Source organism: Vespula pensylvanica, chromosome 10 (genome assembly GCF_014466175.1).
Source record: "Vespula pensylvanica isolate Volc-1 chromosome 10, ASM1446617v1, whole genome shotgun sequence".
In the NCBI taxonomy this organism is placed as follows: Eukaryota; Metazoa; Arthropoda; class Insecta; order Hymenoptera; family Vespidae; genus Vespula; species Vespula pensylvanica.
The window spans coordinates 3,958,416-3,973,106 of NC_057694.1; the positions used below are offsets into that span (position 1 = coordinate 3,958,416).

General features: G+C 35.2%; 2 protein-coding genes across 6 annotated transcripts; both read left to right on the top strand.

Moving 5' to 3' along the window:
* The first annotated feature begins 168 nt into the window (after positions 1-168).
* Positions 169-3,167, top strand: LOC122632569 (dipeptidyl peptidase 3). 2 transcript variants are annotated; one of them, XM_043819513.1, is made up of 4 exons: positions 169-559; positions 656-953; positions 1,015-2,782; positions 2,882-3,167. In XM_043819513.1, exons 1-4 carry the CDS (start codon positions 438-440, stop codon positions 3,043-3,045), a joined length of 2,352 nt encoding a protein of 783 aa, XP_043675448.1. In that variant the 5' UTR covers positions 169-437; the 3' UTR covers positions 3,046-3,167. The 2 variants fall into 2 exon arrangements, with proteins under 2 accessions (XP_043675448.1, XP_043675450.1); XM_043819515.1 differs by having other exon boundaries at positions 169-348.
* Positions 3,168-3,306: 139 nt separating this feature from the next.
* LOC122632571 (DNA polymerase alpha subunit B) lies at positions 3,307-14,247 on the top strand. 4 transcript variants are annotated; one of them, XM_043819525.1, is made up of 7 exons: positions 3,307-3,854; positions 4,383-4,605; positions 4,688-4,754; positions 12,176-12,276; positions 12,357-13,142; positions 13,243-13,458; positions 13,564-14,247. In XM_043819525.1, the coding sequence occupies exons 1-7, from the start codon at positions 3,776-3,778 to the stop codon at positions 13,868-13,870; spliced, it is 1,779 nt and encodes a 592-aa protein (XP_043675460.1). In that variant the 5' UTR covers positions 3,307-3,775; the 3' UTR covers positions 13,871-14,247. The 4 variants fall into 4 exon arrangements, with proteins under 4 accessions (XP_043675460.1, XP_043675461.1, XP_043675462.1 ...); XM_043819526.1 differs by having other exon boundaries at positions 4,691-4,754; XM_043819527.1 differs by lacking the exons at positions 3,307-3,854; positions 4,383-4,605; positions 4,688-4,754 and adding exons at positions 9,650-9,930; positions 10,075-10,195.
* Positions 14,248-14,691: the final 444 nt, after the last annotated feature.

Sequence of the window (14,691 nt, forward strand, 5' to 3'; positions counted from 1 at the left end):
ATATTCAGTTATAATACATAAAATGCATAATAACGATTATTTGTCACATTTCACATCTCATTTTTCGAATTATATAGAATATAATAAAGTTAACAATACTTACAATAGGTAAAAAAAAAAATCTCTAGAAATATTTCCCTATAAAAATGGAAATGTGCGCGCGCAGAATAAGTATCCGTCATCACGGTCGTTTATAGTTAACTAGTATCTCAGTTTTGTTTTATTGTGATAAAAGTATTTATTTGGTAATTCATCAAATTTAACAAATAACACATATTATTATATGTATACACATATAAAGAAAATACAAACAAAAGAATCTGAAAGACATAGCCAGTAGAATACTGAGTGAGATATATTTTTCCTACAAGAGATTAAATCTCATGTCGCATTACTTTACGTTAGTAATTTGACCTTCGCCGGCTTGATTTCGGAAAATGTACAGATTATACAATTTAAACCTGTTAACACGTTTAGATTTTCCAAAATTAATTCTTACGCGTGTATATTTCTCAACAAATATTTTCAAAGTACAAACAATTAAATCGAAAATAAGCCGGTAGGTTAAACTTTCGAAAAGTACTTCTTTGCGATGACGTGTTCATAAATGAGCGTTTATTGATACTAAATTAAAAGTATTTCTTTATTATTACAGCCAATATTACTCTTATAACGCAATGAGTGACGATATATCTTTGTATACTTTACCAAATAATCAGCCTGTAGTTTCGTTAGAATGTGAAACTGCTTTTAAGTCATTAACATTAAAGGAAAAATTGTATGCACATTATTTAAGTCAGGCTGCATGGAATGGTGGTCTTATCGTACAATTACAAACTTCACAAGAATCGCCATTAATCTTTGCTCTTTTACATAAAATTTTTCTTTCCGAGTCTATAAACGATTTAAAAAAATCTGCATTACAGGCAGACATTTCTGAAAATGAATTTACTGTAAGTATATTGCATCATTATTATTTTTATATTTTATTCATATTTTTATATTTATTTTCAGGCTTTCTTGGTTTATGTATGTGGAATATTATCAAATAGTGGTAATTATAAGTCTTTTGGTGACAGTAAAATAATACCAAATTTACCTAAAAATAAATTTGAAATAATTGTAAAGGCTTCAAAAGCTTTTAAAGAAAATTCTATAGAAATACAAAGTCTTTGGGACAATATTCACGATGTGATGTATTCTTTAGAAAACAAGTTGAAATCATTAGGATTAGGTGAAAAAGGTGTAACCACTTATTTCTCTGCTAACTGTACACATGAAGATGCAGAATTAGTTAATAGATTTATGCAATCTAAAGGATTGGAATCCTATAATGCAAGATGTTTTAAAAGTGTGATATCATCCAATGAGTTTGGCAATCATAAAAACACAAATCTATATGAGATAAGATTAGCCTCTGTATTGGAAGAAGATGATCCAAAGATAACTTTACCACAGGAAAACTTTGAGGGAGCTATATTCAAGATTACAAGAGGAGATTACAATAAAATTTTAAAATCAGTTAATGAAAATCTTGAAAAAGCTAAGGAGTATGCAGCAAATGAAACAGAACAAAAAATGCTGGAAAAATATATAGATCATTTTAAATCAGGTTCATTACAAGATCATAAAAATGGTTCTCGTTACTGGATTAAAGACAAAAGCCCAGCCGTCGAAACATATATTGGTTTTATAGAAACATATAGAGACCCAGCAGGACAAAGAGCAGAATTTGAAGGCTTTGTAGCTATGGTAAATAGAGAAATGTCTCAAAAGTTTGCTAACTTGGTTAATAAAGCAGAAGAGCTTCTTCCTAAGCTTCCTTGGAGTAGAGAATTTGAAAAAGATGAATTTTTAAGACCTGATTTTACTTCATTAGATGTTTTAACATTCTCAAGTTCAGGTATTCCTGCAGGAATTAATATTCCAAATTATGATGAGATTAGGCAGTCTGAAGGATTTAAGAATGTTTCCTTAGGAAATGTTATACCAGCTAATATGAAGCAGGATGTGTTACCGTTTTTATCAGATGAAGATATAGCCTTAATGAATAAGTACAGAATTCCTAGTTTTGAAGTACAAGTTGGATTACACGAACTCCTTGGTCATGGCAGTGGTAAACTGTTAAGGCAGCTTGGACCAAATATTTTCAATTTTGATATTAAAACAGTAAAAAATCCTTTAACAGGAGAATTAATAGATAAATACTTCACAATTGGGGAAACATATGACTCTAAATTTGGTGCATTAGGATCATCGTATGAAGAATGTCGAGCAGAAGCAGTTGGGCTTTATTTGAGTTTAGAAAAAGATGTTGTACGTATCTTTGGTTATACAGATGAAATTATTGATGATATAATTTATGTTAATTGGTTGTCATTGCTGTGGAATGGTTGTGCTAAAGCTTTAGAAATGTATGAACCTTCTACTAAACAGTGGTTACAAGCACACTCTCAAGCACGATATGTTTTACTTAGAGTTTGTCTTGAAGCAGAGGAAAATTTTGTTACTATTACTGAAACTGAATCAGGAAAAAATTTAAGAATGACTTTAGATAAGTCTAAGATTGGAATAGTTGGAAGAAGAGTAATTGGAGAGTTTTTGAAGAAACTTCAAATTTATAAAAGTACAGCTGATATAGAAGCTGCAAAAACGATGTATGAAAAATATAGTGAAGTACCTGATTCTGGCCCATATCCATGGGCACGTTGGAGAGAAATAGTTTTGGCCAATAAACAACCCAGAAAAATATTTGTTCAACCAAATACATTCGTCTTAAATGGTTTGTATTTTCATATATCACATTTATATGTCTAATGTTATTTTGCAGAAAATGAATTGCTAAAATTTATTTACTAATATGAGTGATAAAATATTTTAGAAAATAATACAATTGATGTGATGTTGAAGAATTATGAACCATCTTTCTCTGGATTGATTCAATCTTGGATAGAAAGATTTCCTACTGCCAATGTTTCAGAATTACTTATCCAACTCTGGGAAAAGGATAAGAATTACTTCATATCGAAAGACATTGATAATTAAAAAAAATTACACATAAAGCTATAAAAATATATGTCATAATTGCTTTTATATTTACTTTTTTAATGCAAAACTATGCATATAATGTTACTTAAAAACTATAAAATCGTATATTTATAACAGTATTTCATGTTTTATTAAGAAAATATTTTATAAGTGCAAATAAATATATGATTCCGTTAAAAATATACACAAATGAAATCTTAGGGTAGGTGATCATTCGGTCATATGATCTATGTATTAATATTTCATTATGAATACTACCTTACGGATAGTAACCTTATTATAAATATTTCCATACGTCTTCCAAGCTTGAAATTCATAATCTCATACTTTTTGATATCAACTTTATAAATATTATATTAATTTAAAAATAGTTTTAATTCGCGATGTTCTAGATTAAAATAGTTTATATAAATTTATCGACCACGAACGTATATGACATGTGAAAACCATAATAATCTCCATTTTAGACGCTTTTAAGAAATGGAAGCGATCTACCAATAAGATTTCATATTAACAAAGTATAACGCACTCTAGAGAACGGAAAAGAAACTACTTCTTATTCGAAATACCTCTTACCTTTCTTACACAAGATGATTTATGGATAAAATATATATACGTGTGTAGACATCGCGCACGCGGCAAAATGTACAATTTTATGTATTGTTTTGTGGTATCTGAATATTGAAGCCATTAGTTTTAGCGTAAACGATTAGGCATTAACATCGAAATGGATAAAATAGAAAATTTACAAAAATATTTTCAAGAATTTGGATGTGTCGTTGAAGACAATGGCGTTCTTGACAAATGTAAGTAATTATTATAAAAGATTTTTAAATATTATCCGTTTCATATATTAGACATTTTAAAAATATATACTTATTACGAGTATTTAAAATAAAATTGAATGTATGATTTTCACGACTCAATGCAATTAAGTTATAATAATATTATTAACACAGTAATTTGTTATATCGTATAATTTTGTCAGTATCTAACCTAACTTTGAGATACGTATTTTCTATTAGAGTGATAAGCAACATAATATTTTATAATTATATCTTCGCTTATAAAAATTGATTCTATTATCTATAAATATTTTAACTGATAAGGTTATATTCTTTATCTTTGTTTTTATATCATCATTTTTTATGTGTTAGTGCAATATGTATATATATATATTGCACTAAAATATGTTTTAACAAGTTTAGATAACATTATATGTTTCTATCTAAATATGTTTTCAATTAGGGACAAAATATATAATGGCATTAAAATTAATCTAAATTAACACAATAGCTGTTTGAATCTAATAAAGAAAAGAATCTTATCTCTAGGTATAGAACTTTGCAATTTATACAATGTGGATGAAGAAAAACTTGTCGAGATGTGGTTAGGATATAGTACTTCTGTATTTAATGAAGTCGATATTACTTTGGATCGACTTATAAAATTGGAGCATGAGTTATTAAAAAAAGAAAATAAGAGTAATAATGTAAACAGAAATGGAGAGTTTTTAAATACAAGAAGTATTATTACAGATCCATTGAAACAAATAATGTATCCTTTAAATTTATATAAAGTTCTTTCTTCTGTTGATTATTTTATAATAATTATATATATAAGTCCTTACATAAGTAAGTAGTGAGAGCGATAACATTCTTGAAATGTATGGTTGCGATGGAGTCAAAACACCAACAACAATAGTGGTAAGTTTATAAAATCTAACATTACTTTAATTTATTAATCTAACAAAATACATATAATAATAAGAAAGAGCATGATCTTAGAGAAGTAACATAATCTTATTATATAGAATATATTTTTTCTATAAAGGTTACATATCAATATTATATCCCATATATAATACAATTTAAGCAGTTTTATCTTTTATGTAATTTTATTTTTATTACAATATCTCAAACAAATAAGAATATAGGCTGTTACATTATTCACATTATTTATCAAAGTTATAGAAATTTGTAATAGAATTTTTTACATTTTCACATTTATTTTATTTTAATTTTATTTTCGAATTTAACAAAACTTTTAGAAAATTCTTATACCATTTAGTTTATATTTCAAAGTTTGCATTTAAACATTTCTATTTTCAAATGTTCATTGTCGGTCAACTTCGTGATGTTGTGATGCTCGAAAACTGCACATTCTCTTTACTCCCTCTCTTTAACCTGCAATAGTCCCGCCCCCTCCGTAACGGCCTTCCGGCTCTGTTGCCAGATTTATAAATCCGTAGATTTCGAAATATATGTGTATTGTACAGATTCAAGTTATATTTAAGTTACATTATGATTCCTTTTTACACAACATTAGTCGTTCTTTAGACCAAATGCAATATTTTTACTATTCTTGTTGATATTTCAATATTGTTTTGCATTTTGTATTCTAAATTTAAATTTAAAGAAGCGGAATGGCAACATTGCAACGAATCTTTGCGAGTACCACGTGAATCGCAAGGAAGATCTGAAAAACCGAATCGATGAACGTTGCCATCATTGCTTTCTACATCTTTCCTTTTAGTCTTTATTGTTTCGATAAACTACTATCTTTATAATTATTTTATCTCCTTTAATTTAATGTTTGTTCTCTAATTCCAAGAGCCATTTTTAACCAGCTAATCCAGTTGCATATTTCTGATCGAAATAGTTATAGATCCTTATTAAATCTTATTGGTCAAATACGTAATTACGAATACAATCTCAGAATCAGTATCGTGCTTATAATTGGTTCCACTATACGTGTTTGTCCTTGTTATTTTTAACGAAATTATTAGTTTTGTTCCATGCGATATAGGGACAAATGGATAGAGATTATATAAAAACAAAATTCCAACAATCTATTATTTTTATCGTCGTTAGATCTTTCTTGTATTAGTTAGTAAAATAAAGAAAAAAATTTTATCAAAGTTCCAATGAATCGTTTGCATCGAATCTGATACCTTGGCGCAATAATGATTTACGTCGCCGTGGCAACACTGTCTCACATTCTTTGCGGTCGGTCCGTAGTAGCAATGACGTAAGGACTCTACCTGTGGACCCAATTCTTCGCGGAAGGCCCTATTATGATTCCCCTCTCTTTTTCTCGAGCGTCTGTCCATAGATCGTCATTCAAGCAGGAATGCCCTTTCGATTTTGGTTCAAGTGTTTTCGAATGATTTCGAAAGAAATTTTAATGTTTAACAGCGTGTTACCGATGGATACGGCTTAATAACCTTTTATACGAACATTAAATTTAAATTCGTTTAAAATTGTTTATTTTTTCATTTATATATAACTTCAAATATTTGTGAAATATCTTTTTATCTATGTGGCAACTTCAACAACTATGCCGAGAACAAGAGAAAATTTGCTCTATTTTAATAGAAAATAACAAAAATCGATAGTACAGAAATCATTGAATGTTATTGGGCGAATAACCGAGGCAATTTGATCGCATAGTACAGCCCTGGCCACTGCTACTGTCCCTGGCACTGGTTCCACGCTCGTCCATAAGGCTATTCTTCAGTCAAGTTGATGGTCGGTTCTCGTGTGATCATTTAACGAGAGTCAGTCGTTTCTTTCGTACGTACTTTTTTCCAAAACGTAGGTTTTTCCAAAATCTTTATTTCGCCCGATTTCAAACATAAATCGTCGATCGAAGTTGCAAATTGAAAGTTAATTTTAATATTCACAATCGTAATGTAACTTTTTGTAGATCGATCGGTGCTCGTGAAAATGCACGGTCGTGATTAAAACGGTAACTAATTATAACTTGAATCGTGAAAATCGAGAGACCCACGAAGGTCCCTTTTTATTCTATTCTTCCGCATTAGTAAGAGAAAAAAGATCTTCTTGGTGCAGGTGTTTTCTCAATCCGTAATGAAGCATTGCGAGGTGAGGTGAGACGAGGCGTTGTCGTTGCAGGATCTCACCGAGCACCGTAATTCCCGCCATAAAAATCGTCCAGGTAGATCGCCCCGCCATTATTTCTCTCCCTCCGGTCGCTCTCGCTCGAACGCTCTCCCACAAAGGACACTAGACAGGCGGAAGGGTAGGAGAGATGGAGAGCGGCCGGTTATGTTCTTCTCCGAGTAGAGAAGAAGGGAGCATATGTATGTATGTGCGCGTGAAAAAGAAAGAGAGAAGGAGGAGCTGACAAGGGGAAGAGGGAGGAGTGAGAGAGAGAAAGAGAGAGAAGAAGGAGAATCTCCCTCCAACGGCAACTGTCGAGCAGATTTCTTTCAAAGGGCACGATTTCAGTTTTCAAGGACCCAGCCAGGCTCTGCCATCGTTGATGCGCCGATGCCGGTCGTGCATTCTATTCGAGTTTACCAAAGCATCTTTTTTTTGTTATTTGATACTCGGAAATGTTTTTTCGTATCGGGATGTGCGCGTCGTGTCGTGGCAATTGCTTTGATTTTCATTGTGGATTCTCAATTATTTTTTTCTACTTTCCAAGTGTTTTATCCTTAAAATATCATTTCAGAGAGAGAGGAGGAGAGAGAGAGAGAGAGAGAGAGCTCCGTGAATGGTCTCTTTCTCTCTCCCCCCTCCCTTTTCAATAGTATTCTCTCATTCGGTATCTCGACGTAGGCAAAAAAGAATGCTGTTGTCACAATCACCGAAAATTCTTCGATGAATTATTTAAATTGTCTTCGTTCTCTCTGAATCGAATAATAGAGAGTTGGCTTTCCAAAGCGGCGTCCTACGTCGCTCCGTTCGCTCGCGCGTCGGCCATAATGGAGCGCCGCTGTAGTCGCGAGTGAGTTTACGCGCAGGATAGACGACGACGACGACGACGACCTGTTGCTTTCGTTTCCGTGATTTCGCGTGTGTTATTTTACGCGCGAGAATCTATAGTGATCATTTTTATATGTGTGCATTTCATTCTTATCGTACAGGGAAGATGGAAAATCGTGACGCGTCAAGGAAGAAAGAGAAAGGGAGAGGGAGAGAAAGAGAGAGAGAGAGATCGAGTCGGTAGATTTCTCTCCAACGGCCTGAGATTCCGTTTGGTTCATCTCCCCTCTCCACTTTGTAATCTCTAGACCTTTCGTCGAACGAGAGGAGCGTTTCCGGTTGGATAGCGCCGTCTTCTTCATCGTCGCTTGCTAGATTCTCTCTCTCTCTCTCTCTCTCTCTGTTCACATCCTTCTTCTCTCGCCATTGGAATTCACGCGAATCGTAGCGTCGTCTTTTGCCCACGGGAACAAATTATTTCGCTCGAAACGAGCATCGCGTGACGCTTCACGTTATACCGACTCGTTTCCATGATGCGTCGTCTCCATCTCTTTCTCTCCCTCTTTCTATTTGTCTCTCTCTCTCTCTCTCTCTCTCTCTCTCTCTCTCTCTCTCTCTCTCTCTCTTTCTTAACCGTCTTTTTCTGATTCCCCTCCTCGATCGAGTAACACTGGCATTTCTTCCGATTATATGTTTGCTGTCGCGCGTCGTTGCCGTCGCGTCGTCGTCGTTGTGTGTTGTGTCGTTCATGTACTAACTGATTTTCTATAAAAAAAAAAAGTGAAATCGTCGTATCTTTTCTACTCGTTACTCGCTAAAACTCGATTCTCCGTGATATATATTTCCTAATTTCCATATTCGCGTTCAAGGTCGTGTGAATCGTGACGAATCTCAAGGGAGTATATACGAGCCGATCGCAGTTATTCTCTTTTCTTTTCTTTTGCGAATGACGGAGGAATGAAGTGGTAGGAGTGAAAGTAAAACGAGTCTTCGTCGATAGATATCGGACACATGTGGCCCGGGAACGAAGGAGCGTGTTCGATAAATCGTGTTATAACTCGCGTACACGATATCGAGGTGTATCTAATATTCGTGGATAACCTTGCATTCTCCGGTTCGCGTGCCGGCGATATAGTAGTAGGGACGCGCTCCGCCTTTCTCTCTTTCTTTCTCTCTCTCTCTCTTTCTCTCTCGCGTGCACGCCATGCCGCATGTTCTGCTGTGTGCGTGCGTGCAAAGGCGAGTGCGTCGACCGTACAGTGGATATGAGAGCGGCGTCGTCGTCGGCTCTCTTCTGACCAGCTATGCAACCTGTTGCAGGCACGTTCGAAGGACTTTCGTCCTCGAAACTTCTCAAAATGATCCTTTCGAGAATGTGTATTTTTGAACGTCCCGTCTCGTTCCTTCATTTCGCGTTGCTTTTTTAATTATTCCCATTTTAGGAGAACGTAAGTGTTTTCGATAATGTTTGATGAGAACGTATTTCGCGTTTGTTTAATTTCGCGACGATCTCTATCGTGTTTTTATATTCATTCATGCCATTTCACAAAATCTCGCTGAAAAATGCTGTGCGCATTTTTGTTCCTCTTCCGTCGCTTCCGAACACTCGGTTATCAATAAAATTCGACATTGATTCGATCAAATCTGAAATGTGCTCGTTTCTGAGCGGCGAGATTTAATTTGGAGAAAACGATTGAAAAGAAAGAAGGAAAGAGTAAATATCTGCACGCACACAGAGAAAAGAGAGAGAGAGAGAGAGAGAATGGACTTTCGTCTGGTTTTATCGATAGGAATATACATATTAAAGAATATCTATGGTTTCGATGTAATACGTTTTAAATACGTACACGTTACGTTCGAATTTTACGAATCGAGCGAGCGATGGCAATCTATGTCGCGCCGATGTCTCTTTTAAAGCCTTCCTTTCGAATTCCTCGAAACAATCTACTCTCGGACGATAATACTCTTTAGTGTTAACACGGCTCTTTGCCGTTTTTATTCTGATAATCTATATCATGTCTTCGTCACTTGTCGTCGGATGCTTCGCGATCTAATTTATATCTTCAGATTTATCTTAATGTTTTATTTTTTCAACCTAATTGTTGATTATGAAAGCGTTGCAACGTGTGATATCAACGTGTTATACTAGGTGATACAACGAAACGATATATGAAATAACGAGATGCATTGTTCGCTTTGTAATTGAATTGTTGGCTTATTTGTGAAAATTTTAAGTAGTAATTTTGCCCTAGTCCGTTTACTTTCACGTTTTTTCCCTTTTTCTTTCGGATAGCAAAAACAAAAGAATAAAAAGAAGTAGAAGGAGGAAAGGAAGGAGAAGAGAGGTAGTCAAGGTCGCAAGGAAACGCGGGACGTTGCTTATGGTTACTCTTTCTGTCAAGAACGATTCCTCGGTGAGTCGTACGCATCTACCAATTAAGTGCAATTGACCGACAACTGTCTGCCCAATGTATATCCACTCTCTCTCTCTCTCTCCTCTAACATCCTTTTCTCGAGCACGCCCGCCTTTCTCCTTTCTTTCTTTCTTTTTTCTTCTTTTTTCTCGTGTCAGGGACATAGGTTCGTTGCTTGTAAAATCTATATTAGTTTGCATTTCTATCGTTGTGTGCATACACCGGCGTGTATTCTGGATCGTGAAACGCGAGTAACTGGTAAAAGTTCAACGTCGTTTCCCACGCTCCTCTCCCTCTCTCTTTCTCCCTTTAGCTCTCTCGCTCTATCCGTCGATCTTATGACCGTGGGACGAGGGGGATGAAAGGCGATGGAAGGGCGAGTGGTTGGTGAAGCGACGAGAGAAAGATGAAGGTAGGGGGGATAGGAGGTACGCGAGTGGTCGAAGGCGAAGGGAATCGTACTTACATACGGAGAAGAAGATCATCGGCTGGTCGTTCGCAATTTCGTGATCCGAAATCGCAGCCGTGTGAAATCTCTTTCCTTCTTTTTCTCTTGTTTCTTTCTTTTCTTCTTCGTCGGCTTTGATTCAAAGTCGTTGGTTTCCTGCATCCTCGAAATCGTTTCATTCGTCTCTCTTCCCATTTTTCTTTTTTATGTATAGACCCTTTAGACGCGAAATTTCTCAAAAGGACACATTAAAAGGGTACACAGGATCCATTCAACGAAACATCGTTTCTCCCGAAATCCTCCGAAGGTTTATTATATTTATTCGACGACGACTTTAGAACGTAATTGTCGGGATTTTCTGTCGATCGGTAGCGAAGGTAGCCGATCGTTACCGAGTCGTACGGAATCGCGTTCGATGCAAAGTCATGGGAGAAGAAATGCTTTGAAATTGATTGAAATAATATGTAATGAAACGAGTGCTAAAAGTCTTTAGGTTAACGGCAGTTTAACCTCGCTTCGTTGCTGTTGGCTCGCGAAATAAGTCACCCTTTTCTTCGACCGCTGTTGTTGTCTTCGCCGTTCATCGTTATTATTCGAGTTATAATGGTTACGCGTCGAATATCCTCCCCCTCCTCATTTTCGTGCTCTCTATGTTGGGTGGCGTTGTTACGGCCGATCGAGAGTGCAACGAACGATCGCGAAATAATTCCCGAGTTATCTCGGGGATGCGCGCTAGATCCAAAAATTATAAATGGATTAAAGCAAGGAAGAAGGTGTACCAAGCGGAGGAAAGAAGAAGACATCGATTTCTGGATGTGCAGAATGAGTGATGGTCTAGTGCACAGTCGATAAAGTTGTGACTAGATCCACACTCATTAAGCACGTTCGGTATTAACATCGCAGTTTCATCGACGGTTCTGCGAGATAACAGTGGTTCTCGATATATTCGTTAAAATGATCCACGTCCGTTTACTCAAGATATCACAAGCTGTCACGAATCTTCGAGCTTCCGATCTTCTTGTTATTATTTTCCTTTCCTATTTTCCTTCTTCCTCGCTTATATAATTTGTATCTGGTATCAATCTTGTTCTCGTTTAAGAGAAGCAAGCGAGTTTACAAAGGACGCGTTATATCGCGTTATAGCGTTTTATGAAGATGACGGTGTGCTCCTCGACATGTATACGTGTTTAGACGAATCGAATTTTTTCGAAGGAAAATCTTATCGAGAACCACTGTGTTTCAAGGTTTAACGCGTTTCAAATGGTCAGAACAAAAAGGCGATTCCATAGACGAGTATGAATGTGGTGCACGTTTGCTCTATTTTTTCGTGACTAGATACATACTCGTCTACGGCAAACTGTTTTGGATGTTAAAAAACGAGATTGGAAGCTCTTGAGAAAATAACATTTTTATTTTGGTCGACCGTAATATGTGCATACTGTTATCTTATCGTTGCAATTAATTTTATTTTCTTCATATTTATTCTGCCTAATCGCGTGATAATTTTTTTCTTTTTCTCTTTTCATTTAAAGGGCAAAAGGCTGCGAAGTCCGGAGGAGTTGTCGGAAAATCAAGATGGCAAAATACGTGCCGCTGATGCGCACTTTTCACCCGTCAGTTACGTAACGAAACCGTAAGTTTCTTTCAAATTGCAATTAACCGTCCTATTCATGGTTCTTAAAATGGCGGATAATATTAAAATGTGTATTTCAGCGATACTCCGTTCAGATATCCCGTTAACGTCGACACAGGAAAGGTTCTATTATTCTTTGGAAAAGAGATCTCATCGTGGAACAGAGAGTTCGATTACGACGTGGAAATCACGCAATTAGGCGAAGGCGTCCCTCCTAACATAATGTACATGTTTGAACTACTTCACAGTCAAGGATCGATGCTCAGTTCTGTTTGTTGCGACGTCGGAGAACGTTTGTGTAATATTTGGGCGAAATTAGAGAACGTCGATATACGTTACACGAAGGATGTAATGTTTCAAAGTCAAACGAATTTTCGGACGTGGGGCCGAATACTTTGCGATGCTCATACCAAATCCGACATCACGAGTTACATGCTGGAAGGTTGCAAGTGGTCGTACCACGACAATAAAACATCTGTCGTATCTTTGAACTTGAGCGGCGTAAAGCAATATTCCTTGTATCCGGGTCAAATCGTGGCGGTCGAAGGAACAAATCCAACGAGGAATGTTTTAAACGCGAAACGATTTTTCACTAAAGGTTATGCTAGTAAACCCGAACCACCCAGACTTACAAAAAGTTTTAATATTATGATCGCGGTCGGTCCGTTCACACCCTCGGATAATTTGTGTTATCAACCTTTGTTCGATATTATGGAACGCGTAGCGAAGGAACAGCCTCACGTGTTAATACTAATTGGACCATTTGTTGAGTATAGTCATCCAGAAGTGAAGAGTACTTCGATCAAGGAAACATTTCAAGAACATTTCGAGAGACTGATTGCGAAAGTTATGCAATATGTGTTAGGGTACGGTATTTTTTCCCTTCTCGTGATACCTGTTATTATACATTTGGATTTTATTGACGTTTATGTGATATTTCTAAGGTGCTCTTTTTCGTTTTTATAGAAAACTTGTTAAAGTTATAATGGTACCATCGTATAGAGATGTTCATCATAGTCCCGTTTTCCCAACCCCCGAATTTTTCATTAACAAGGACAAAATACCGTTAAGTGGTGAAAATCTTTATATGATGCCAGACCCTTGCATGTTGGATATAGAAGGTTTGATAATCGGTATAACTTCGGTAGATAGTATTAAACATATAGCAAAAGAAGAAATTTCGTAAGTATTTCAAACTTTCTTATATTCGTCGTAATATGCGATATATTTACGTACGTACCGTATTTTTTAATATGTCGCTTTTTTTTCTTTTTTTCTTTTTTTTAGGAATTTGCCAACAACGGATAGACTTATCCGCATAGCCGATCACATATTGTCTCAACGTTGCTTTTATCCGTCCTATCCTCCTACTGTAAACCTCGATACGAAATTGTGGAAAAAATACGCTTTCTTCGATCTACAACCGCATATATTGATTTTGCCATCGGATATGCGTTATTTTTGTGGCGTAATCAATGATTGTCTCGTTATAAACCCTGAACGATCGATCAAGTATACGTACGCGAGGTTGTGTATCAGACCAAACGAACAATGGAATCCTCATAACGTATCTTGTGAGATAGGAAAAATCTGAGAACATTATTCGTGGTATTGGTTTGATTACCATATCTATATGCTATACGTCTATTTATGGAAATAATTTTCATTTTTTTTGTACAGTTATTTTTTTTTTAATTAAAAAAAGAAAAGATCACTTTCACCTTTTAGATAAATTTCATTCGAATATTTTTGTATTACCTATGGTTCAAGTATCGTCTGCAAAAGTTGTATTTTTTGTCATATACGAAATAAGCATCTCCAATTTACATAGAGTTAACTTCTTATCAATGGTAATGTATCTTGCGAATAAAAGTCCATCATGAAACTTAAATAAGAAATTTGTTACGAGCAGGTTTAATTTCATTATTACGACTTATAAATACCTAAATATATAAGAGTTATGAGAATCCATACGTTTTTTCCTGTTTTTTTTTTTTTTTTTTTTACATGTATACGTTACAAATAATTAAGTAAATTGAAACAGATGTGTGCTGTACGTTTTGAGACTTGAATGTTTGGACATAAGCTGTTTTTAATGTACGATTATTTTAAAGGATCGACGTTTCAATTTTATCAAAAACGAACATCGTTGCATTTATTCGTCCTGTTTAATTTGCACACTTTATATAATAAAAAGAAATTAATAGACATTTGATCGCTGATATCGATATAGAAAGTGATTTTTTTTATTTAAAACTATATCTTGATTTAAGCTAGCATTTTACAAATTTTTCGATGTACAATGTCGATAATATAAATAACTTAAAAGACTTTTCTGTTTTATTCAAAAGATGGAGCAACGATCTCCGGTTTAGATACTGAAACATTCACCGACAGAGGGTAGCACTGACTATA

Bases quoted from the DNA above. Each gene is read 5' to 3' on its own strand.
- LOC122632569 (XM_043819513.1), top strand. From the start codon at position 438: ATGTACAGATTATACAATTTAAACCTGTTAACACGTTTAGATTTTCCA. The intron at 560-655 runs GTAGGTTAAACT...TTATTATTACAG, and splicing joins ATTAAATCGAAAATAAGCCG to CCAATATTACTCTTATAACG. The intron at 2,783-2,881 runs GTTTGTATTTTC...AAAATATTTTAG, and splicing joins AAATACATTCGTCTTAAATG to AAAATAATACAATTGATGTG.
- LOC122632571 (XM_043819525.1), top strand. From the start codon at position 3,776: ATGGATAAAATAGAAAATTTACAAAAATATTTTCAAGAATTTGGATGT. The intron at 3,855-4,382 runs GTAAGTAATTAT...TCTTATCTCTAG, and splicing joins CAATGGCGTTCTTGACAAAT to GTATAGAACTTTGCAATTTA. The intron at 13,143-13,242 runs GTACGGTATTTT...TCGTTTTTATAG, and splicing joins GTTATGCAATATGTGTTAGG to AAAACTTGTTAAAGTTATAA.